The 25,416-nt window shown below is 35.5% G+C and overlaps 1 protein-coding gene across 1 annotated transcript; it reads right to left on the reverse strand.

Annotated features, from left to right (window-relative positions):
• Nucleotides 1-7,377: 7,377 nt before the first annotated feature.
• On the reverse strand, nt 7,378-24,426 carry LOC311624784 (utrophin-like; the record flags this gene model as incomplete). The annotated part of the gene is made up of 8 exons (XM_084888401.1): nt 7,378-8,087; nt 9,341-9,476; nt 13,647-13,822; nt 15,423-15,561; nt 18,970-19,142; nt 20,620-20,811; nt 23,274-23,402; nt 24,415-24,426. 8 exons carry the CDS (start codon nt 24,424-24,426, stop codon nt 7,899-7,901), a joined length of 1,146 nt encoding a protein of 381 aa, XP_084744527.1. The 3' UTR covers nt 7,378-7,898.
• Between the last annotated feature and the right edge of the window lie 990 nt (nt 24,427-25,416).

Genomic DNA, 25,416 nt, shown 5'->3' on the forward strand with positions numbered 1-25,416 from the left:
TTAATGCTGACATTTCATATCCAACTGGCAGTCCAGTTTATAAGAAGGCAATATGTTTTGTGCAGGTGTTTGATTCACATAGGGGAAATAATGAACAACATAAACTGAGGAACAAAAACAGACCCTGAGACAGGGAAGCATCGATCACACTGTCAAACCTCAGAGGGAAGGTAGGAGAGGGTTGGAGTAAGGGGAAGAGATCAACCAAAAGACTTGTGTGCATGCATGTAAGCCTAACCAGTGGTCACGGACAACAGGGTGGGTGGGGGCATAGTTGGGAAGGGGTTTGGGATGGAAATGGGGAATGAGGACAAATATGTGATACTTTAATCAATATAGAAATTTTTTAGAAGTTTTTAAATCAAAAAAAAGTCTCTGAGGATGGAAAAAGTAACTGCATACTAAAAATCCACATCTACTTTTAAAAATTAATTTTTTATAATATTTCTTTGGTAAATACAGGAAAGGTTTATTGTTCATACACATTATTAAATCTTTGGTCCAAGATTTAAAAGCTACAGATCATCTAGGTAGGCACAATGACAAATTCCTTGCATTATTTCTACATTAACTGCAGCGATTCAAAGGCCCTGCCTGGAGATTTACCTTCAGAACATTTTCCTGAACAGATAAGTCTGTATACAGGTGACTGGTTAGCTCGGGAGCATTAAGTAATAACTCAGCATCGTCCATAGAACGGAAAAGCTTGGTAATCTCAACCAAATACTCTTGAGAAATAAGTGAGGCTTTAATTCCAGAAGCTAGTTGGCCTCTTCTCCTCTGTTGAATGGGAATTTCCTGTAAAATCATTAAAAATAACAATGTATATCTCTTAAAATATCCCCACAATTAACCGGAAAAAAAGCACAAGATTATTTTGTGGAAAAGTACAATACTTGGAACCAAATTTTTTAAAACTGTATTTTGATTTTTTATATTTTTGCCCTGCTTTGCTATGCAAACCCTTATCAATCTCTATTCTAATTTTCGTCTGCAGCCTAATCTTAAACAGATATGTTTCACTTTAGGACCAATGCCACCGAAACTCATTTAGCAAACAGGAAAGCATAACAGGTTCTTTCCTGAGTTACTGAGGACAGGAAAACATGCTGCAAATCATAAACTTCCATATGAAATGAAACATTTTAATATCATTATTATTTCACCATTTTTTAAATCTCACAATTATATTTAAGACCTCAGGGCCTCACTGTTAAAAATGTAACTAAGTTAAATAAGTATTGATAACATAACAAGAAATTTAATTGGGTTTTGATTAAAATAACATACAGTAATTCAATATACAATCTTGACGCTGGAGAACAATATTATAGAACATGAATATCCTACATAAAACAATAAAAGGTCCTAAGACCCTAACTTCAGAGAAAACTAAGCTAAACTGAGTGGACTACTTATCTGCCCTAATAATTCTATTTTCTGTGTCCTCTAATCAGAACTTTCAAAATAACAAAGGTGATGGGCCACACACTTGTCCTTAAGGAGTTGAATTCTTTTACTTGTAGATGGCTACAATTTAATAAATGCTGGCTACTATTTGCAAATAACCACAGTTCATCTACTCGTGAATTGAGGTAGCTTCTTTCATAGTTTCACTGTCTCTACATTGAGCTTCTGAAAAATGATATTCCCCTGTAAGTTCAAAAGTATAGTAAAATGATCACAAATACATGTTCATTGAGTTAGTGACTCTGAAAATGGTTACAATTCCTAAATGAACCCAAAACTCAAGACCAAAATCATCGTGTAAATAACAAGATGTTTAATCTAGAGTTCTGCATTTATGTGTTACAAGAACAGACCTCGGGGGAACACCAGCACATTTATAATGTGGCTGGGATTATGGCCATTGAAAAGGGAGCTTTTCTAAAATATAATTCATAGTTTATCCACTTCCCAAATTTGGTTATTTGTAAACTAGACATTTTTTTTGACATGGTCAGGCCTCTCCATATAAACTAAAGATCCGAAGGAGGATGGTGAAGCCTGAAGAGGGGAAGACCATGACCCAGGTGACACAGCCACTGGATTGAGCCTGGTCTGAGCCATTCCCATGCATATATTGCCCAGTCAATAAATAAATATAACATTTCAAAAAGAACTTCCGCAGTGTAATGCCAAAATGATGCGCTGAGAAATGTGATCCAGTGGTATAGCGCCTCAAAATGAATCAAAATCAACAACCCAATCTTGCAGAAGTGAGGAAAACAGTCAGGAAATGTAGGGACTGCCCATTTTCACTGGTTTGAAAGTGATAATATTTTAGCTGGTTTTCTCTGGGCTCTTATAGAAACTCAGTTACTATTTAATAATGCAAGAAGGATCTAAAATGTAATCTAACACAGCTTTCTAATACTGCCAAGTTTTCAGTTCCACACTTTTTTTTTTTTACTTCGCTGGTTTCAAGACTGAGATTCTCAGTGAGAGAAGACACTCAGCCTGTTGGATCCAGTCAGTAAATGGCGCACCATTCCTGGCCGATTCACTAAAATGTCCAAATGATAGCTGTTTCCTGAAAGGATTTTAAATCCTGCTATACCAATGTGACCTTCTTGTGACATAAGATTTATTAGAACCTGATGTTTGAACACGGCTCAGTAGCCTATTCAATTGAAATATCAATCTAAATTCAATTTATATTGGTATAAGCCAATAACTTGAGTTTAAACAGGGACTATTATTTTTTAAGTTTACTTTTGAAATGTCAATAGTCATTGAAAATATAAAGTGAATCTGGATTAAATATTAAAAATAAGTTTCAATACAATTTGTACTCACTGGAATATTAGCACATTTAAAAATTAATAAACATTATTGGAATCACTGAACACATTATTAATACTATAAAATTTAAACACAGTTTCTCCCAGAAGTTAAATTTTAAAATGCACAAGAGAGCCAAAACCGGTTTGGCTCAGAGGATAGAGCGTCGGCCTGCGGACTGAGGGGTCCCGGGTTCGATTCCGGTCAAGGGCATGTACCTTGGTTGCGGGCACATCCCCCGTGGGGGGTGTGCAAGAGGCAGCTGGCCGATGTTTCTCTCTCATCGACGTTTCTAACTCTCTATCCCTCTCAATTCCTCTCTGTGTAAAATCAATAAAATATATATTTAGATAAATAAATAAAATAAAATGCACAAGAGAGAGACACAGAGAGAGAGAGAGAGAGACAGAGAGAGAGAGAAGTGGCGGGGCGGGGCTGTCCTCGCCTGAGCATCCAGGTTGTTATAAAATACCTTCACAGAAGTCAGCTGCTCATCCAGCACTTTGGGGCTGTCGGTCTGCTGCTTCTGATCAATTTGTCTGCCAGTTTTGATTACAGTTTCCAATTCAAGTTTGATTTCACATTCAGTTCTTTCGAGTTCCTTAGAAAGAAAACATGACAAATCGCACACATCACAGTGAAAACCCGGTAACTGGAATCATTTCAGAACAAGGCTTATCCAGACTGACAGCTATGGTTTAACTACGGAGATCAAAGGGCTTTCTCTTTGCCCAATTTGGATTCAAGGGATGAGTAAAATAGCATCAAGTTTGCAATAACTTTTTTAAATCAGAGAAGAAAATAAACAAATGGCATTTATATTTGTTTCAAAAAAAACACTCAGATACATATTTTAAGTTTATGAACATTTTCCAAATGTAAAACGTGAAAATATCAGGACTAAAACCTGGAATGTCTATCATTTTTAAAATCATGACTTTAAAAATCCTAAATGCTATTATTAGAAAAAAAAATCTAACTCTGGCTATATTTCTGGCTATTGGAAATTGGAAATACAAAATAATATTTTACTCCAAGGTTATAAAACTGTTGTAAAGTCCAATTCCAATATCATTCACTAGGATTAAGGTTAAGCATGCATAACACTATATGTTCTGTTTATAGAATTTTAATTTCTCAAATATGTAACCTCCTGTATTTTACATTACATAATATATTAATATTAAAGAGTGAGGTTTTGAGTTGTAGTTTTCTTATTAACTAGTCTTATTAACTAGTTTCATAAACAGTACTGAATAAAATGAAGTTCATCTATAATTTCTGTTCATTGTCATATTTTAGGTCAATGAGATACAGTCAAATTCATTTCCATTATGTCCTAGCAATCAAATGCCTTCAACTTAAAATGTTAAGACATGAAAAAACTATCACAAGAATATATTCCAGATTAACTTTCCAATAGTTGCTGAACTACAGTACCACTAAAACAGGGTTACAACTTAATTTTTTTTTCTTTTCATTCACAAAAGCAAACACAAGAAGATAAAGGGAGATCCAAAATGAGCATAAAAAGCTATATGAAATCCTCAAAATAATATCTTCAGCTTAATTTCTAAATAGCCTAGATATCCGGAAACTTACCTTAACCTCCATTTATACCAAAGAATATGAAAATTAAGATTATACTTCATACTTAGTATTAAGTTCAGTTGCAAGGTATAAAAGATGAAAGGTAAAAAAAAATATGTGCACACACTAAAGTTAAAGAATTCTGAGATTAGTTGCAAGAAACAGGGCTATAGCCTTTCAAAGTAGAGGCGACACAATAAATAGAATATCGATTCATTTCTATGTAATTTTCTACAAGTAATTAATAGCTTATCTCTTGCCAAGCTAACGATAAGAAAAAAAGTTATTCAGTGACAATGAAAGAGTGAGAACAGATCTGGAACTGGAGTTCAACAAAGAAACTGCAAGGGAAGTTCTATCATCAAAGCCCTGCCTTGCAAACTCATCTTCTACCCTAATTCATTTCATCAAATATATTTCTGTATCTTATGTACCAATGTTAAATATCAAGGTAGTGATTTTCAGTGTACAGCAAACCTTTGACAGATGTGCTACAGAACTTTGATGCATGGAAAATCTATTATCATTAAAAATGTTGTACCTTGTGTCAGAAATAAGTGATGAACTGAGCTGGTCGTATAAGTTGGTACAAAGGCAATACAATCAGGTCTAAGAACCAAGAGGTATATCAAACAAGAACCAAGAGGTATATCAAACCAGCACCAAAGAGAGGTTCGTTGCTGGGAACTTGAAGAATTTTCCAGGATGGCAGAATTTTACTCAATAGCAACACAGCTGTGGGGAGCCCAATGATGTGTGGGTCCTTCCATGATCATTATGAGAGATTAGTCTCAGTTAAAATATTTTAGACTTTAGTGATTTTATTTTTTGTCTTTTAAAGCTTTCAAACAGGCTACCAAACTGTAATATTTTAATTGGAGTGGCAATTACAAAATGTCCCACCCATTATACTAAGGAGACCCATAATGGAAAATGGTAAGTTCTCATAACATAAAGACCTTACCTTTGGGGGGAGGGGAGTGGGGGGGAGTCACTTGTCATACTGTATGATCTCCCTGATATGTAGAGCCTACAAACACCAAACTCACAGAAACAGAGTGGAACTAAGGTTGCCAGGGGTTGAGGAGTGGGTAAAATTGGAAGATGTTGGTTACCAAGAGTACAAACTTCCAGATGTAAGATGATAAGTTCCAGGGACCGAATGTACAGCGGGGCGACTATAGGTAACAACACTATTATACACCTGAAAGCTGCTAAACTTACCTAATGTTTTGTGTCAGTTATAGCTAGAGTTCAGCCTACAATGTTATGAAGTGTTCAAATGATGTTCATTTTTAAAATTACTTAAACTCTTAAAAACCATGTCATTGATTTCTTAAGAGCATTGATATTTGGGTAGAAGTTTTTCCTACTCTTCTTTTTCTCTCATAATACTGTCTGGTCTTGCTGAAGACTACTAAGGTAGGAATGACTACAGCATTTATGGGTTACTTTCATTAAATGAAACACTACACTGCTCTGCACAATGCTTTAAGCATTGAATGAGGTTTCTCTCAGACTGCAATGAATATTTGTTAATTTTTATTTAATTTAAAGAGCAGGGAGGTTAATTAAGAGCAATTAATCAAGAGTATAAGCAATATGTTGTAAATAAAGAAATACATTTTTAAATCTCCTAACAACTCTTTCAGTTTTTATAGTCTCAGGACTATGCCATTCCAGTTCATTCTTAGAAAACTGCATACAATGTATTCCATACAACTTTCAGTAAATAAGGAATAAATCTAAGTTTCAAATACTACAATTTCCATCATTCTTTCACCAGATGAAAAATTTCAGTTCATCTTGCAATGTGAAAAGTGTTACATATATCCCATATAATAAAACCCTAATATACAAATCAATCAAACAGCCGAACAATCGGTCACTATAATGCGCATTGACCACCAGGGGGCAGACTCTCAATGCAGGAGCTGCCCCCTGGTGGTCAGAGCACTTCCACAGAGGGAGCACCACAGAGCGGATACCTATAGCATCCGGCCAAGTGGAAAGAGAAGAGTACCATATAAATAAAGGTGATCTTGTTTCCTAAAGAGAAAGTGTTACCCTACGTGATAGCTCTGCTACCACTGCAGTCTTGCTTAAGACCCTACTCCACCAACATTACTATCAAGAATGCCATCCAGCCTAGCCGTGTGGCTCAGTGGTTGAGCATCATCCTATGAACCAGATCATGGTTCCTTTCCCAGCCAGGGCACATTCCCTGGTCTCAGGGGGCATGCAGGAGTCAGTCATCCAATCAATGATTCTCTCTCATTACTGATGCCTCTCTCTCCCTCCCTCTCCCATCGCCTCTGAAATAAAAAAAATAAATAAAATAAAATAAAAATAATTATAATTAAAAAAAAAGAACGCCATTCAGTCCTTAGCTGTCTTGGCCCTTTGTAACATTTAATGCTGTCACACACCCTCCCTTGAACTCTGAACAGTCTGTATTCCTGACTTTCCTCCCACTCTCTCTGACCTTCTAAGTGTCCTTTATAAGCTCATTCTCATCTGCCCATCCATCAAATGCTAACATTCTAAAGGGTAGGAGTTTTGGTTTCTACCATTGACTCAGGCTTCTCTCCCTGGGTCCTGGTTTCTAATGGTTACATCTACCACACAGAGTTTAAAGATGCCAAGGACTCTCAAAAATATACTTTCAGTCTGGCAATTAGATATTCAGACATGTCCAAATCTAAGTCATCATCTGTCTCCTGAAACCCCCTTTACAGAGTTAATAACTAATTGATCTTTCCAGATCAGCTATCCTGATCTGATAGTGGGTTTTGCTAAGAGGAGTTACTTGACTTCCTGATATCCTAAGAACATCCATCCTAGGATCACTCCATCCATCTCTATAGTTCAGCTATAGTCAGCTTACAAAAGGTAACTTTCTCCTGCTTTACAACCTTTGACAGCTGCCCACTGCTCTCAAAGCGATGAACTGTTCTCAAGACACAGCTTAAATTCCTTGTGATGCATGGTGCGGCCTCCAGGATCTGATGTTTGCCAGCATCACTCATTTGTTACTTCATGCTGAGTCACTTCCAGGACCCAAGTGCATTGTGCTCATTCTCTGTCTCTTCTAGACCATTTCACTTGCTGCTGTTCTCTCTGCAGTGCCCTTTCCCCCACTGTTCATCTTTCCAATTCTTATTCATGCTTTACAAACTAGCTTGGAAATGATCTCCTCTGAAAAGCCATCCAGTTACCCCCTAAGGCCAGGTATATGCCCTACTTTTATATCTCTATGGATCCCTCTATGTTATAATTGCTTAGCTACTTGTCTCCCCACAATAAACTCTTTGGATTAGAAGGAGTGACATACTCTTTGCTGTATTAAAATGGTGACTGGCGTAAAGTGAAAGTTCGATTAAACCCTATTCAGGGAATGAATGACTGCATGGATGAATTAAATATCCCAGAATAGTATTTCCCAAAGTGCTTTTGTTGGAATTCTCTGCACAGTCAGCATTGGTTCTTCTTGGACATTCATAATTCGCCTACGTACAGTAAAATCAGTGAGATTCTACCATAAAGAAATTCTTAATACACACCTTATTCCAAGTGGAATTCACAGTTCTTAAGCTTTCTGACATTTTTTCTCTTTCATGTAAACTCAGACTTTCATCTGAGAGCATTTCCAGTTCAGTTCTATTCAGCCATCTGAGTTTCTCAGCTTGCACGTCCATTTCCTGGTTTAAGTCCTAAAGGTGTCAGAAGAGAGGTATGATTAGAAGTGTGTCATACTAGAGAAAGTTCAAGAACTATATTAGAAACTAACATACTTTGGGTATTTTACAAATGTAAATTTTTAACTTCTTAAGTAGACAATAAACTTCTAAGAAGCCTGAACATATCTCAACAAATTGTAATTGACACGGGAACGACCAACCTCCTGCAATGTGCACTTGGGTGCTCCCTGTCTCATAATAGAGTCATATCCTCTCCTATCTACATTGATAATTTAACATTCTGTTCTTAGATGATGCAAATGATGTCCGTTCCAATGAAAGGCCAAAACAACATAAAAAGGGTTGGATGCATCTCTCTCTACCTCATCTCTACAGATCCTATTGTACTGTCCTGCCCTTTGCAATGGCCCACAAATATTCCAAGAAAATGAATGAAATTTGTAGTTAAAACAGGAACAAGTTTGTTGGCTATTTGATGTCACATTTTGAAAAGAAAACTTAGTAATTGTTTCCCACATAGTATTTTTTTGTTGTTACTAATAGTTTCCAAAATGCCTCAATCTTACTTCTTTAGACAAAATCTCTAGTAGGCATCCTTTTAGGCAAACTTTGATGCATGCCTTTGTGTTCATTCACATACTCACCCAATTTCTTCTTTTATAAAATAAAAATATGGACACAGTATGTTTATGTTCTGCAATAAGTCTTTCAATTCTTAACACAAAAAGATATAAAATTTATGGCTATTTGATTATATTTATTTATATATCCTTACGTATTTTATATGTAGCATAAATAAACAGTTATAAACAACCCTTGTAGGTTGTAGATAAACAGAAAAGATTGTATTAATACAACCATGACCCTGGGTCTCAAGTCACTTAAGAGTTTTCTTGTTTCTACAAAACTCAACTTTATAGCTAGTAATTAGCAATTATCTTCTAAATCCAAAAGCAAAAACTTTACTTCAAAGCAATAATTTATTCTACAATGATAATGTCTACTTAAAGTATCCTAAAAACCTTAGGTCTAATACTGAGACCACACGATTTCTCATTTCTATTAGGGAAGCCTTACCTCTGCAAGAACAAAAGACAGCTGCTCTTTAGAGGGAAAGTCCAAGATATCCCTCTTTAAAGTTCACGACATACACCACAAAGCACAAAGTTTCTTACCTTTTTCTCCTTGTAATATTTTATCTTATTTTTAGTGTAACTGTGCGTGCATCAAAAAACAATTGGCAAATGTAGAGACAAACCACTTACCGTTAATTCTTTGAAATTTTCTTCCAGCTCGGTGGTGGATCTCTTTTGCACAGCATTCTCGGCCTTTGTTAACCAACAGGTAATCTCATCTGTTCTACTCTTATATTCCATTATTTGCTCATTTTTCCCATATATTCTAAAAGAAGATATTATTGAAAAATATTGGGACAAATTATCCAATTAAGCAGAAAAGCAAACATTTGCCTTGCATATCCGTACTAAGTAAGCCGCAAATGAAATGACTCCTGATAATTATTTCAATACGTTTTAATGTGTCAATAATAATGTATACATTCTGCAATGCCAATTATTTGATAATGTAAGAATTCTTCCTTTATTAAATCCAAAAACATTGAAACTAAAGACTGTTATTTTCTCTCATCATGAATATTATATTGAAATTTAATAATAAGAATTTTTTAAGCTAGATCCCACTGTTCAACATAATAGACTTTTTAAGAACCATGAAAAGTGTTTTGATCTAAAAGTATAAGAAAAGGCACATAATTACTCCATAGAGAGAGAAAAACTTCATTACATGAGATATTATTAACATTAGGTGGCAACTATTATTCCACTTTATTCACAGGAAAGAAAGAAAGGATACTGAAAATGGAATTTTTTTACAAGTATTAGAAAATGGAAATCTAGTTGGTTCATTAAAGTAAAACTGATATTTAAATATAGCCTACTCATAAAAAGAAATCTAGAAAATAAAGAAAAGTTTTAAAGGACATAAGGACACAAATAGTTATTATAAATATAAAAAAGAAACTGTCTTAATTAGATCATTTAAATGTTATAAGAATAACATTTATAAGTATATAATCCATGTGTCAGAAGATGAGAGTATGATTAGAACTCATATGACAAAGAAGATTATTTATTTTTAAGAAAGGGTTTGAAAGCTATTTAGAGCTTGGGGTGGTATCATTAATTTTATAGCTAATAATGTAAATTATTATGCAATTTTTTAATAAATTACATTGTATCACCATATTTTTATGGCTATAATTTTGTCTTTTCAACCACAAAAAAATATATATTCTAAATAAATATATATTTAGTAGAGAATCAGTAATATTTAAAAGAGGGTATTTTAATATTTAAAAAACTAATGAAAGTCACAAGTTTTTAAATTTAAGTATCCATTAGGAGGAAATACTGCTTCAAAATTAAAAACAAAAAAATCAAGAACAGTACTATTGTTAAGACTAAAAATACCAAAACAGGTAATTTACCCTCTGTATCAAAGAGTATTTCACTAAAATAACTACTTTGGAAACACCTAAAATACTATTATAGACTTGCATTTAAAAAAGAAAAAAAAAAAGCTGGCATTTAAATGTTTCATGTTTCATAATCATGACTAATTTAGTATTTTGAAAATATACCTATGAAGGAAAATAGCAAGTTATTTCAATACTGCTTATTTGAGTCACAAAATTTTCATCTGTAGACTAGCTAAATATAATCTACATTTTAAACGTTATCCTTATGAATAAAAACAAGCTTTAAATTCATGTTCTAACAGTAGACAACAATTGCTCATTAAGAAATAACACTGTGAGCTGTTGACCTGTGCAGTTATTTAACTACAGGCACTCAATACAAAACAGATTGAAACGTGCGCTTTTTCGATGACTATGATAACAGTACACATCTAAGCTCTTAAAGTGCCAACGTGGCTCTGAGTTAAGATAAATGACTAACTGAAGTGATGTTAAACCACGAATTTATAAAAACAAGCACTTTAGTTAAAATATCAGATGTTGGAGAAGAGGTACGTTATTCTTTTCTTTAAAAAAAAAAAAGATTAAAATAAGTAGTGGCTTCAATGTGTTAGTTCTGGAAGCTATAATTAGCACAGCTCACAGAGATCCATTTGAAAAAAGCTTTAGAATTTCTGTATTGTTGCTAATATCTACTATGCCAGTGGGTACATCCTTTTCTTTAGAAGACCTGGCAAATAGATAATTTTCAAGCTGGAAAGATTCCCCATGTAAACTCATGGGCATGGCATAGAAGATCCTAAGAACCTCAGCTTCCAATCGTGGCCCTGGTCCCTGAACCTTCGTCTCCCTCTAACCTTGGCAGGTCTCTCCCCTGCCATACTGTTTCATGCCTCCCTCCCACCTTTGCCTGTTCTACTTATTTTCCCTAGAAGGCCCTCCCCAGGCGGAATGTATGGGAAATGGTATAAATACTTCAAAGCTCTGTTTCAGGATCTTTCCCCTGAGAGGCCTAAATGCCATGGCTCATCACCCCACCTGGCGACAACACTGCATCTTCATCAGAACATAGCATTTTTTCCTTAAAATCTTTTCTTCTTCCCCTAGTCAGTTTGGCTCAGTAGACAGAGCTTCAGCCTGAGGACTGAAGGGTCCTAGGTTCCATTCCAGTCAAGGGCACATGCCCAGGTTGCAGGCTCGAGCCCCAGTAGGGGGCATTGCAGGAAAGATGCTTTTCACAAACACTCTAATTTAATTCTTATGACACTCCTCTACGAAAATATCCCAGTTCTTATTTACAGAGAGAAAACTCAGCTAGAGGTCTGTGGCCTTCCCAAGTTTGTACAGAACTGCACTTGAGAGCATAAGTTAGCATCATCAATAACTTTGTGTGAGACCTTGGACCGCCCCTCTCTGAGCCTCAGTTTGTAAAGCTGTACGAATGGGCCTGCTGGTGGCCTAGAGCAGGCCTGAGGAACTCCCAGCCTCTGGGCACTGTAAGGCCCGAGAAATCATTTTGTCTGGCCCTGCCAAGGCATTAGGGGTGAGTTAATTAAACATTTGACCAAATATAGCAGGCTAATTTTTAAGTTGTTAATTTTGCATGGCCTGTAAATGATGGTATAAATATCCCAATGGCCCTTGGCAGAGGAAAGGCTCCTCAACCCTGTACTAGCAGAGAGTTCGAGGGAGTTAAATGGGGCCTGTGTACAAGGTGCCAAACGCTGTCTCCGCTCTGTGGCAAACTCTCAACCAAGACACCCAAACTGCTATTGCTTCTTACCAAAACACACAAAATGATAGATGTTGTTATTCTATAAAAAACAACCAAAGGCCAAACAGTCATACTTGAATATTTTATGTTATAATATAGGCATACCTCACTTTATTGTGTTTCATTTTACTGTGTTTGACAGGAATTGCATTTTCTTACAAATTGAAGGTAAGTCCCTCAAGCCAGCAAAAAGATATGACTCATTGAAGGCTCAGATAATGGTCAGCATTTTTTTAGCAATAAAGTATTTTTTAATTAAGGTACATAATGGATTGTTTAGACAAAATGCTATTGCACACTAAATAGGCTACAGTATAGTTTAAATGTAACTTTTATATGTAGTGGGAAACCCAAAAATATGTGTGGCTTGCTTTATTGTGATGATGGATTTATTATAGTGGTCTGGACCCGAACCCACAATATCTCCAAAGTATGCCTGTATTGGACTTAAGAAGATATTAGGTTGGCCGTTCACAAAATATTAGCATTGTTCTAAAATAATACATCATCTACAGAGTTAAGATTAGCAGGAAAAAGTACCTGGAAACTTTTAGCCTACAATTACCATTAACCCACCCCAAAAAAGCTCATTCATAAGACAGAATGTATTAAGCAAATTAGAAATTATCCATTAGTTATTAACCATCTCAGGAAAATAACTTCAAAATAATTTTAAAGCAATATATAGCACATGTATAATGTTGAACTTTATAGTCACTGGAAAAGTGTTTACAACCAGAAGGTACCCTAATAAAATCTGGGACACTGTAACATAATTTAGCATAAGAACAAACAACAATACATCATATGTATCCTGTTACCTGGAAGAGTTGAGGTATTTATTATTTGCCAAGCACTGACACATATATGAGCACAGCACACCCTGTGACTAAGAACGACCTAGCAAGAGGATTACTAATGAAGATCCCAAGGTCCAGTCAGGAAATGAGCAAGTGAGAAGCCTGACCCTGAACCCCGATCTTCAGACCAGAAGTCCAGAGTGTTCTTTCAACTACTTCCAGTTCCTGCCACATGGTCACCGTATCACAATCAACAGTCAGAAATAAAAAGAGCAAGGCAAGTTTCACGTGTATCCTACTGCACAAAAAGTGGGACTTCATGGACAGCCTGAACATTCAGTTAGGAGGAGGGTTCTAAAATGCATAACATGGACAGTGCAGGTCTTAACTGTCAGTAATATCAGGCAACACGAGAACTCTGGACTTCTCTGATTGTATCTTTAAAAGGCCCTGCCCTAAATGTCTATCCTTGTGCCCTTAGCTTAGTGAGGCTCAGTCACCTTGGATGCCGATCCTTCACCTCTGCGATGATCGCAGCCCAACGTTGATTTAGGCGGTCCAGCTTGTCTTTTAAGGCGCTCCCATCCGTGGGGCCGAGTCTCTGGACAACCCCGTCCCAGGAGGCGTTGAGGGCTGAAACACCGGGCTGGTGACTGCTAATGCTTTCCTCAAGTGCCTACAACAGAGGACAGCCCAAGATGAATTCTGACACTAAGTTAACATTTCCTGATGCAAGGAATCCCCCAGGTTCCCAGGCATTAATTTACATGCTAGACTCTAGCAGCTAGAGGAACAAAGTCATGGGATACATTATGTTCATGAAAAAGGCACTTAAAAAGATTTTCATTAAATTTCAGTAAGCGCACTACACAAAATCCATTTTGAAATCTCACCCACGCTTGTGGATGTCATAGGGTGAAACAGGGTAATAAATAATATAGAGAAAATAGCAGCTGAGCTGTTTACAACTGAAGCATAAGCATCAATCAGGTTTGATTAAATTAGATTGCTTAACTTTTCCCAAATATGTGCTTGAAAGCATATATCAAAAGGAAAAATAAATCCATATGCCCTTATGTCCTACCACAGATAGGTAAACTGCATTTTCTTGAGACATTGCTTCACTGGTCTCTAAATTTTTAAGCAACAGATTTAAAGAGAATATTTTAAAGTTAAATTTAGTCACTCATCTATATTTCTAAAAATAACATGTATATGAGAAAAAATAAATGTATTTGTTAATGCCTCATGAATCTTCTCCATGAAATACATTTTTAAAATATAATAAAAGAGAAAATCTTTTAACAATGGTAAATTGAAATTTTGTTTGCTTTTCGACCGTTATGTTTAAAGCCCTATTTTATTAGCAGAACTGATTTTGCTACTGTTATATTTTCCAAGACTGAATTAGACTTACATGAGCAGCTGCCCTGACATAGCTCACGAATAATTTACTTTTATAATAATTATCAAAAATACGAAGTGGCAATAAGTGCTAAGTACAGAAAACAGGGGTGAGGTATGCTGATATCTTTCTGCCTTAGTCTTGGGTACAAAATTTTACGTGTGTCATTTTAAATATATATATATTTTTTTTAAAATTTTTAAATGTACTTTTATTGATTTCAGAGAGGGAGGGAAAAGGAGAGAGAGAAAGAAGTACCAATGATGAGAGAGAATCATGGGTTGGCTGCCTCCTGCATGCCCCACACTGGGGACCCAGCCTGCAATCCAGACATGTGCCTTGATTGGGAATCGAACCATGACCTCCTGGTTCATAGATCAACTGAACCACACTGGCCGGGCATAAATATAAGTTTTTTTAATATTTTTTTTTCATATTAGCCACTAAAGAGTATTTTTAATTAAATTTCACGAAAATTTAATTAAAAATGTAAATAATGTTTCCTAAGCCTTTATGACTGAAAAATAGATTTGGAATAAAATTTGCAGGTTGTAATGCATCTAAAAATTCATATATTTAGCTCTAACTTTTGAAATATATCTTAAATGCCACATACTAAAAGAATATGGCCCAGCCAGTGTGGCTCAGTGGTTCAGCATCGATCTATGAACCAGGAGATCATAGTTCGATTCCTGAACAGGGCACAACCCCAGTGGAGGGCATGGAGGAGGCAGCTGATCAATGATTTTTCTCTCATCAATGATGTTTCTATCTCTCCCTCTTCTCTCCTCTCTGAAATAAAAGAAAAAAGAAGAAGGAAGGAATATGGCAGTTAGTAGCAGATCTGCATCCTGTGATGGAGAGCACTCACCTTCTGGTGCGCCCTGGCTTTCTCACCATCTGGAGCCAAGGCATCAGCCAGTAACTCCTCAGCTTCCGTTGTCCACAAACCAAAGTCATTTATATCACAATGGAACTTTATCCATTCTTCCATAGACCTGTCAACATAACTAGAGGACAAAAATGAACATAAAATAGGTTTCCAAACTTTCCAGGACTGCTTTGAAACATTTTTTTCTAAATAAATTCAAATCTAATTTAAACTGAAAGCTTCAAAAATCAGTGAATTCACAACTCACTGCTCTAAGATCAGTTTTCGTAATGGATTACAGTTAATGATTCCTTTTAGAGAAAGGTGTCGTACCAAGAAACTGGCTCAAGCACCATCCTACCCCCCTTTCTTTCACATACATGCCTGCACACATACGCACACATACTAGGCAGCTTATTACCTGGAAAGACAGCCTTCTTCAGTTTGGAAAATCAAGATGGATTAGCTACAGGCAGTTAACCCACCCAACTTTCAACAATTAACATTTCTAATACCATGAAATGTCAAATATGATTACTCTATTCTTTTAGGGAAAAAATTATGGTGTTTTACTTCTCAGGTAGAACAGAACCCAAAATGCCAAAATACTTCAAAATTTCCTTTCCCTCCCTTATTCTCTGTGTGATGGACTGAATAGTGATCCCAAAACTCATGTGTTGAAGCCCTAACCCCTATAGTGACTATTTGGAGATAGGGCCTTCAGGGAGGTAATTTTTTTAAATGAGGTCTTAAGGGTGGGGCCGTAACCCCACACAACTGGTATCCTAATAAGTCAAGGAAGAGACACCAGAGATATCGTTCACTGTGTCCGAAAAAAGCAGAGAGAAAAAGACATGAAGGACACAGGGAGAAGGTGGCCAACCGCAAGCCAGTAAGAAAGGCCTCAATACAAACTAACCCTGCTGGAGCCTTGATCTTGGAGTTCCAGCCTCCAGAACTGGAAACAATAAATGTATGTTGAGTAAGCCGCCCAGCCTGTGGTGTCTTATTAAGGTAACTCTAGCAAACTAACACCCTCTGTGCAATGACTAATCCATAGTACAGTATGGAAGTGCCTGCAAAGCCCAGGTTAGGCAATGAGACAAAGGACTACTGAGTTGCCCATTTAATCCTCTCTCCTTTAGAAATAAGATAAAGTCAAAGCCCAGTGCTAGTCATATTTAGAATGTATAAAATAAGTATAAAGAAGGATAAGTTTTACTGCAGTCAGATCCTAAACACTTTCCTTCTGCCTTTTCATTTTGTTAAGTGGTGCTGGGAAAGGCTTGGAAGATACCCCTGAGATTTTAATATTAATAAAATTCTTACTCTATATAATAAAAAGATATTACTATTTTAAAAAATAATAAAATAATCCCTGACAACTCTAACTCTAAAATAATGTTTATTTTTCCTTCTCCCATGAACATAATTTTGAAAATGTAGTTAATATTTGTTAAGTGCCCATAGCAAGCAACATTCTATTGGGCATGACAAAATTAAGAGCACTTCAAACAGAATACTATGAAAAAAACATTAAAACAATATTTATCGTCTTCGGTAAAAATGTGCAGTAACTAAATAACAGCCACAATTTCAGCTTTGGGGATGCTGCAATAATAAAGAAAAGATGTTGCTAGAAAGGCACTCCAAAGACACTGAGAATATAAACAGTAAACCAAATAAATCTAAGCAGTATATCCGTATATTAGAGAAAGAGAGAGAGAGAGAGAGAGACAGGAGAGAGAGAGAGAGAGAGAGAGAGAGAGAGAGAGAGAGAGAGAGAGAGAAAGAGAAATGTTCAACTAGGAGGCACTAAGTCATCACCTCCTTTCTGATCACGGTCAGTTCATATGGGAGGCAGTATGGAATTGTGAAGGTCTATGGACTTCCAGAGAGTCAAAGGACTCAAAATCCAAGCCTTAATCTAGAAACATACAAATTTGCTTTCTCAAATATTGCAACTGGCATTGATATCTTTCCCCAAAAACATTCACCACCTCAGTTCCTGGTTTCTGATGACGTTACCATTGCCTACCTGGGTCCCTAGGCTTGATACTGAACAGTCAGTATATAGAACCACCCACCTGGAGCCTTAATACAAAACATATTTAAAAATAAAATTCAGGTGGCTTAGCTATTAAATGATCATTTTAAATCAAAAAAAATTGTTTTTAAAGGATACATAAATATTTAACTAATATCACACAAAAAGTAATTTGTAAGCATGAAACAAACCAATATCAGGAAGGAAAAAGACTCATAAAGTATAATTATGTAAAATTAAACCCATACATCAAAAAATACCGTTAACAAAATTAGACAGCATATGAAAAGCTGGGACTAAGCAATAAACAAGAAACATGAATAGGTAATATCCTTACTGTAGAAAAAAAAAACTCTTTACTATTAATCAGTAAATAGTAATACCATAATAGAAAACTGAGCAAAGATATGACCTAACAACTGACAGAAGAAATAACACTGGGGCCATTAAACATATGTAAGAATATTGAAATGTCGCTGACAAAGAATTGAAAATCCATTGAGATGCAATCTTCACTATACAATTGGCAGAGGTCTGAAAGAAACAACAAACAACCTTTCCTTGTTAACAAGTGTTCGGTTAACTTTCACATATACTGTTGGCAAGAGTATAATAACCAATCTCATAATGCAGTGCAGAGCCTTAAGATGTTATTACTTTTAACAATTTAATCTTTATCTAATAAACAAGTCTAATTAGATAGAAGTATGCATAAAGGTATACTTAAAACAATATTCTCTAAATGCATACAGATGAATTTAAAAATCCATACAAATAAATATACCAAAAGGCCACTGAAAGATATCTTTTCAAAGATTATATAATCACACATAGGTGATTATAGGCTAAAACAAAACAAAACGAAACAAAAAAGATGAAGACCATGATGCCTAATTTTTGTGTATATGTCTCTAAAGTTTTCCGATGTACTTTTCTGTGTTAACTTTCTCTTACATGGTACTTTATATTGGGCTTTTATTTCACATCTTATTTGCCTTTCTACTATATACCCAGTTACTGCCAAAAATCTCCTCGTGTTTTTTTTTTTTAATTCCACCTATTAATAGGCTTGGTCAAAATCTAGAAAGACGGAGGCTCAAAATCATTTTACTTAACAAGTTAATTTTAAAGAGTTTGTGGTTATATATGGATTCCAATTATCTGTTCCTGTCTCTCACATTAATCATCAACATGTTGGGAAAGTGAACATTAATGAAAACCCTTAAGTTATTTTAAAGAAAATGGAGACTATTTAGATATTTAAAATTAAAGGTGCTTCCTTTAATTATTAAGATATTATGTTGCAAATGATCACCTACCTATATGTAATCTCTTTCCTCTTTCTTTAAGGAACTACACTCAACACAATTTATTAAACAGAGCCTCTTCCAAGGATGTGAAACATACTCTCATTAATCTTAATGTACATGTGACCTTTGTCATGGCTCATGAGCTTATAGTTATTTTTTTAAATTAAAATTTAACTTAATTTACACATACCCTTTACGATCATTATACATCCTGTTGATTCCATTCCAGTTGGAATCCAAATGACAGAGTGTCTCTTGGATCTGAATAGCTTCAGGTCCAGAAGCTTGTGTAGTAACATCTGGTTGTTTCTCGTGAATGACTGTGATCTGCTCTCCGAGCTTGTCCAGTTGGACTTTGATATTCTACAAATATATTGCCAAACATTAACAAGATCCAGCAAAAAGGTAAAAAAGAATGAAATCACAGATGAAAAATGTATATGGTATAATACTTACTTAATAGATAATGAAATATAATAATATTTACTAATCAAAACTGGAAACTTAAAAAAAATAATAATAATAATACCCGGTATTGACCAAAGCGTAAAGAACACTACATGATATCCCAATGGTGAGAGAAAAAAAGATCCTAGCACATGTCCCATGTGGCATTTGTCCAGAAATAAAAAAATTCTATAACATTCTGTACAGGTAATGAAGTGCTTAAGCTAAAATCATTTATGTTTTCATATATTTAAAATGCTAGTTTAAATGACAGAAATGAGCTGTCAATCAAAGCCATCAACTCTATCAGCAATTTTATTGTGACCTCATGTCCTAGATAATAAAAGGCTAATATGCAAATTGACCAAACAGTAGAATGACCAGTCGCTATGATGTGCACTGACCACCAAGGGGCAGACCCTCAATGCAGGAACTGCCCTCTGGTGGTCACTGTGCTCCCACAGGGGAAGTGCTGCTAAGCCAGAGCCCTGAGCCAGGCTCATGGCTGGAAGTGCAGCAGCAGTGGCGGGTGGCAGGAGCCTAAGGATGTCCGAGGGCTCCCACACTGTGAGGGGGCGCAGGCTGGCTGAGGTACCACCTCTAAGTGCACAATTTAATGCACTAGGCCTCTAGCATAAGTATAATCAGATTATATGAACAAGCCTTAATGATACTTAATAGTTTTGTGAATTAACTGAAAACTTCTAGATCCCTAATTAACTTACAATCAATATCCCATCCCAGACCCCAACCATTGGCCAATATCAAATCATGATAGGTGACAAGATTAATGCTGACATTTCATATCCAACTGGCAGTCCAGTTTATAAGAAGGCAATATGTTTTGTGCAGGTGTTTGATTCACATAGGGGAAATAATGAACAACATAAACTGAGGAACAAAAACAGACCCTGAGACAGGGAAGCATCGATCACACTGTCAAACCTCAGAGGGAAGGTAGGAGAGGGTTGGAGTAAGGGGAAGAGATCAACCAAAAGACTTGTGTGCATGCATGTAAGCCTAACCAGTGGTCACGGACAACAGGGTGGGTGGGGGCATAGTTGGGAAGGGGTTTGGGATGGAAATGGGGAATGAGGACAAATATGTGATACTTTAATCAATATAGAAATTTTTTAGAAGTTTTTAAATCAAAAAAAAGTCTCTGAGGATGGAAAAAGTAACTGCATACTAAAAATCCACATCTACTTTTAAAAATTAATTTTTTATAATATTTCTTTGGTAAATACAGGAAAGGTTTATTGTTCATACACATTATTAAATCTTTGGTCCAAGATTTAAAAGCTACAGATCATCTAGGTAGGCACAATGACAAATTCCTTGCATTATTTCTACATTAACTGCAGCGATTCAAAGGCCCTGCCTGGAGATTTACCTTCAGAACATTTTCCTGAACAGATAAGTCTGTATACAGGTGACTGGTTAGCTCGGGAGCATTAAGTAATAACTCAGCATCGTCCATAGAACGGAAAAGCTTGGTAATCTCAACCAAATACTCTTGAGAAATAAGTGAGGCTTTAATTCCAGAAGCTAGTTGGCCTCTTCTCCTCTGTTGAATGGGAATTTCCTGTAAAATCATTAAAAATAACAATGTATATCTCTTAAAATATCCCCACAATTAACCGGAAAAAAAGCACAAGATTATTTTGTGGAAAAGTACAATACTTGGAACCAAATTTTTTAAAACTGTATTTTGATTTTTTATATTTTTGCCCTGCTTTGCTATGCAAACCCTTATCAATCTCTATTCTAATTTTCGTCTGCAGCCTAATCTTAAACAGATATGTTTCGCTTTAGGACCAATGCCACCGAAACTCATTTAGCAAACAGGAAAGCATAACAGGTTCTTTCCTGAGTTACTGAGGACAGGAAAACATGCTGCAAATCATAAACTTCCATATGAAATGAAACATTTTAATATCATTATTATTTCACCATTTTTTAAATCTCACAATTATATTTAAGACCTCAGGGCCTCACTGTTAAAAAATGTAACTAAGTTAAATAAGTATTGATAACATAACAAGAAATTTAATTGGGTTTTGATTAAAATAACATACAGTAATTCAATATACAATCTTGACGCTGGAGAACAATATTATAGAACATGAATATCCTACATAAAACAATAAAAGGCCCTAAGACCCTAACTTCAGAGAAAACTAAGCTAAACTGAGTGGACTACTTATCTGCCCTAATAATTCTATTTTCTGTGTCCTCTAATCAGAACTTTCAAAATAACAAAGGTGATGGGCCACACACTTGTCCTTAAGGAGTTGAATTCTTTTACTTGTAGATGGCTACAATTTAATAAATGCTGGCTACTATTTGCAAATAACCACAGTTCATCTACTCGTGAATTGAGGTAGCTTCTTTCATAGTTTCACTGTCTCTACATTGAGCTTCTGAAAAATGATATTCCCCTGTAAGTTCAAAAGTATAGTAAAATGATCACAAATACATGTTCATTGAGTTAGTGACTCTGAAAATGGTTACAATTCCTAAATGAACCCAAAACTCAAGACCAAAATCATCGTGTAAATAACAAGATGTTTAATCTAGAGTTCTGCATTTATGTGTTACAAGAACAGACCTCGGGGGAACACCAGCACATTTATAATGTGGCTGGGATTATGGCCATTGAAAAGGGAGCTTTTCTAAAATATAATTCATAGTTTATCCACTTCCCAAATTTGGTTATTTGTAAACTAGACATTTTTTTTGACATGGTCAGGCCTCTCCATATAAACTAAAGATCCGAAGGAGGATGGTGAAGCCTGAAGAGGGGAAGACCATGACCCAGGTGACACAGCCACTGGATTGAGCCTGGTCTGAGCCATTCCCATGCATATATTGCCCAGTCAATAAATAAATATAACATTTCAAAAAGAACTTCCGCAGTGTAATGCCAAAATGATGCGCTGAGAAATGTGATCCAGTGGTATAGCGCCTCAAAATGAATCAAAATCAACAACCCAATCTTGCAGAAGTGAGGAAAACAGTCAGGAAATGTAGGGACTGCCCATTTTCACTGGTTTGAAAGTGATAACATTTTAGCTGGTTTTCTCTGGGCTCTTATAGAAACTCAGTTACTATTTAATAATGCAAGAAGGATCTAAAATGTAATCTAACACAGCTTTCTAATACTGCCAAGTTTTCAGTTCCACACTTTTTTTTTTTTTACTTCGCTGGTTTCAAGACTGAGATTCTCAGTGAGAGAAGACACTCAGCCTGTTGGATCCAGTCAGTAAATGGCGCACCATTCCTGGCCGATTCACTAAAATGTCCAAATGATAGCTGTTTCCTGAAAGGATTTTAAATCCTGCTATACCAATGTGACCTTCTTGTGACATAAGATTTATTAGAACCTGATGTTTGAACACGGCTCAGTAGCCTATTCAATTGAAATATCAATCTAAATTCAATTTATATTGGTATAAGCCAATAACTTGAGTTTAAACAGGGACTATTATTTTTTAAGTTTACTTTTGAAATGTCAATAGTCATTGAAAATATAAAGTGAATCTGGATTAAATATTAAAAATAAGTTTCAATACAATTTGTACTCATTGGAATATTAGCACATTTAAAAATTAATAAACATTATTGGAATCACTGAACACATTATTAATACTATAAAATTTAAACACAGTTTCTCCCAGAAGTTAAATTTTAAAATGCACAAGAGAGCCAAAACCGGTTTGGCTCAGAGGATAGAGCGTCGGCCTGCGGACTGAGGGGTCCCGGGTTCGATTCCGGTCAAGGGCATGTACCTTGGTTGCGGGCACATCCCCCGTGGGGGGTGTGCAAGAGGCAGCTGGCCGATGTTTCTCTCTCATCGACGTTTCTAACTCTCTATCCCTCTCAATTCCTCTCTGTGTAAAATCAATAAAATATATATTTAGATAAATAAATAAAATAAAATGCACAAGAGAGAGACACAGAGAGAGAGAGAGAGAGACAGAGAGAGAGAGAGAAGTGGCGGGGCGGGGCTGTCCTCGCCTGAGCATCCAGGTTGTTATAAAATACCTTCACAGAAGTCAGCTGCTCGTCCAGCACTTTGGGGCTGTCGGTCTGCTGCTTCTGATCAATTTGTCTGCCAGTTTTGATTACAGTTTCCAATTCAAGTTTGATTTCACATTCAGTTCTTTCGAGTTCCTTAGAAAGAAAACATGACAAATCGCACACATCACAGTGAAAACCCGGTAACTGGAATCATTTCAGAACAAGGCTTATCCAGACTGACAGCTATGGTTTAACTACGGAGATCAAAGGGCTTTCTCTTTGCCCAATTTGGATTCAAGGGATGAGTAAAATAGCATCAAGTTTGCAATAACTTTTTTAAATCAGAGAAGAAAATAAACAAATGGCATTTATATTTGTTTCAAAAAAACCACTCAGATACATATTTTAAGTTTATGAAAGTTTATGAACATTTTCCAAATGTAAAACGTGAAAATATCAGGACTAAAACCTGGAATGTCTATCATTTTTAAAATCATGACTTTAAAAATCCTAAATGCTATTATTAGAAAAAAAAAATCTAACTCTGGCTATATTTCTGGCTATTGGAAATTGGAAATACAAAATAATATTTAACTCCAAGGTTATAAAACTGTTGTAAAGTCCAATTCCAATATCATTCACTAGGATTAAGGTTAAGCATGCATAACACTATATGTTCTGTTTATAGAATTTTAATTTCTCAAATATGTAACCTCCTGTATTTTACATTACATAATATATTAATATTAAAGAGTGAGGTTTTGAGTTGTAGTTTTCTTATTAACTAGTCTTATTAACTAGTTTCATAAACAGTACTGAATAAAATGAAGTTCATCTATAATTTCTGTTCATTGTCATATTTTAGGTCAATGAGGTACAGTCAAATTCATTTCCATTATGTCCTAGCAATCAAATGCCTTCAACTTAAAATGTTAAGACATGAAAAAACTATCACAAGAATATATTCCATATTAACTTTCCAATAGTTGCTGAACTACAGTACCACTAAAACAGGGTTACAACTTAATTTTTTTTTCTTTTCATTCACAAAAGCAAACACAAGAAGATAAAGGGAGATCCAAAATGAGCATAAAAAGCTATATGAAATCCTCAAAATAATATCTTCAGCTTAATTTCTAAATAGCCTAGATATCCGGAAACTTACCTTAACCTCCATTTATACCAAAGAATATGAAAATTAAGATTATACTTCATACTTAGTATTAAGTTCAGTTGCAAGGTATAAAAGATGAAAGGTAAAAAAAAAATATGTGCACACACTAAAGTTAAAGAATTCTGAGATTAGTTGCAAGAAACAGGGCTATAGCCTTTCAAAGTAGAGGCGACACAATAAATAGAATATCGATTCATTTCTATGTAATTTTCTACAAGTAATTAATAGCTTATCTCTTGCCAAGCTAACGATAAGAAAAAAAAGTTATTCAGTGACAATGAAAGAGTGAGAACAGATCTGGAACTGGAGTTCAACAAAGAAACTGCAAGGGAAGTTCTATCATCAAAGCCCTGCCTTGCAAACTCATCTTCTACCCTAATTCATTTCATCAAATATATTTCTGTATCTTATGTACCAATGTTAAATATCAAGGTAGTGATTTTCAGTGTACAGCAAACCTTTGACAGATGTGCTACAGAACTTTGATGCATGGAAAATCTATTATCATTAAAAATGTTGTACCTTGTGTCAGAAATAAGTGATGAACTGAGCTGGTCGTATAAGTTGGTACAAAGGCAATACAATCAGGTCTAAGAACCAAGAGGTATATCAAACAAGAACCAAGAGGTATATCAAACCAGCACCAAAGAGAGGTTCGTTGCTGGGAACTTGAAGAATTTTCCAGGATGGCAGAATTTTACTCAATAGCAACACAGCTGTGGGGAGCCCAATGATGTGTGGGTCCTTCCGTGATCATTATGAGAGATTAGTCTCAGTTAAAATATTTTAGACTTTAGTGATTTTATTTTTTGTCTTTTAAAGCTTTCAAACAGGCTACCAAACTGTAATATTTTAATTGGAGTGGCAATTACAAAATGTCCCACCCATTATACTAAGGAGACCCATAATGGAAAATGGTAAGTTCTCATAACATAAAGACCTTACCTTTGGGGGGAGGGGAGTGGGGGGGAGTCACTTGTCATACTGTATGAT

This window comes from Pipistrellus hanaki (genome assembly GCF_964339955.1).
Source record: "Pipistrellus hanaki genome assembly, chromosome: 6".
NCBI lineage: Eukaryota > Metazoa > Chordata > Mammalia > Chiroptera > Vespertilionidae > Pipistrellus > Pipistrellus hanaki.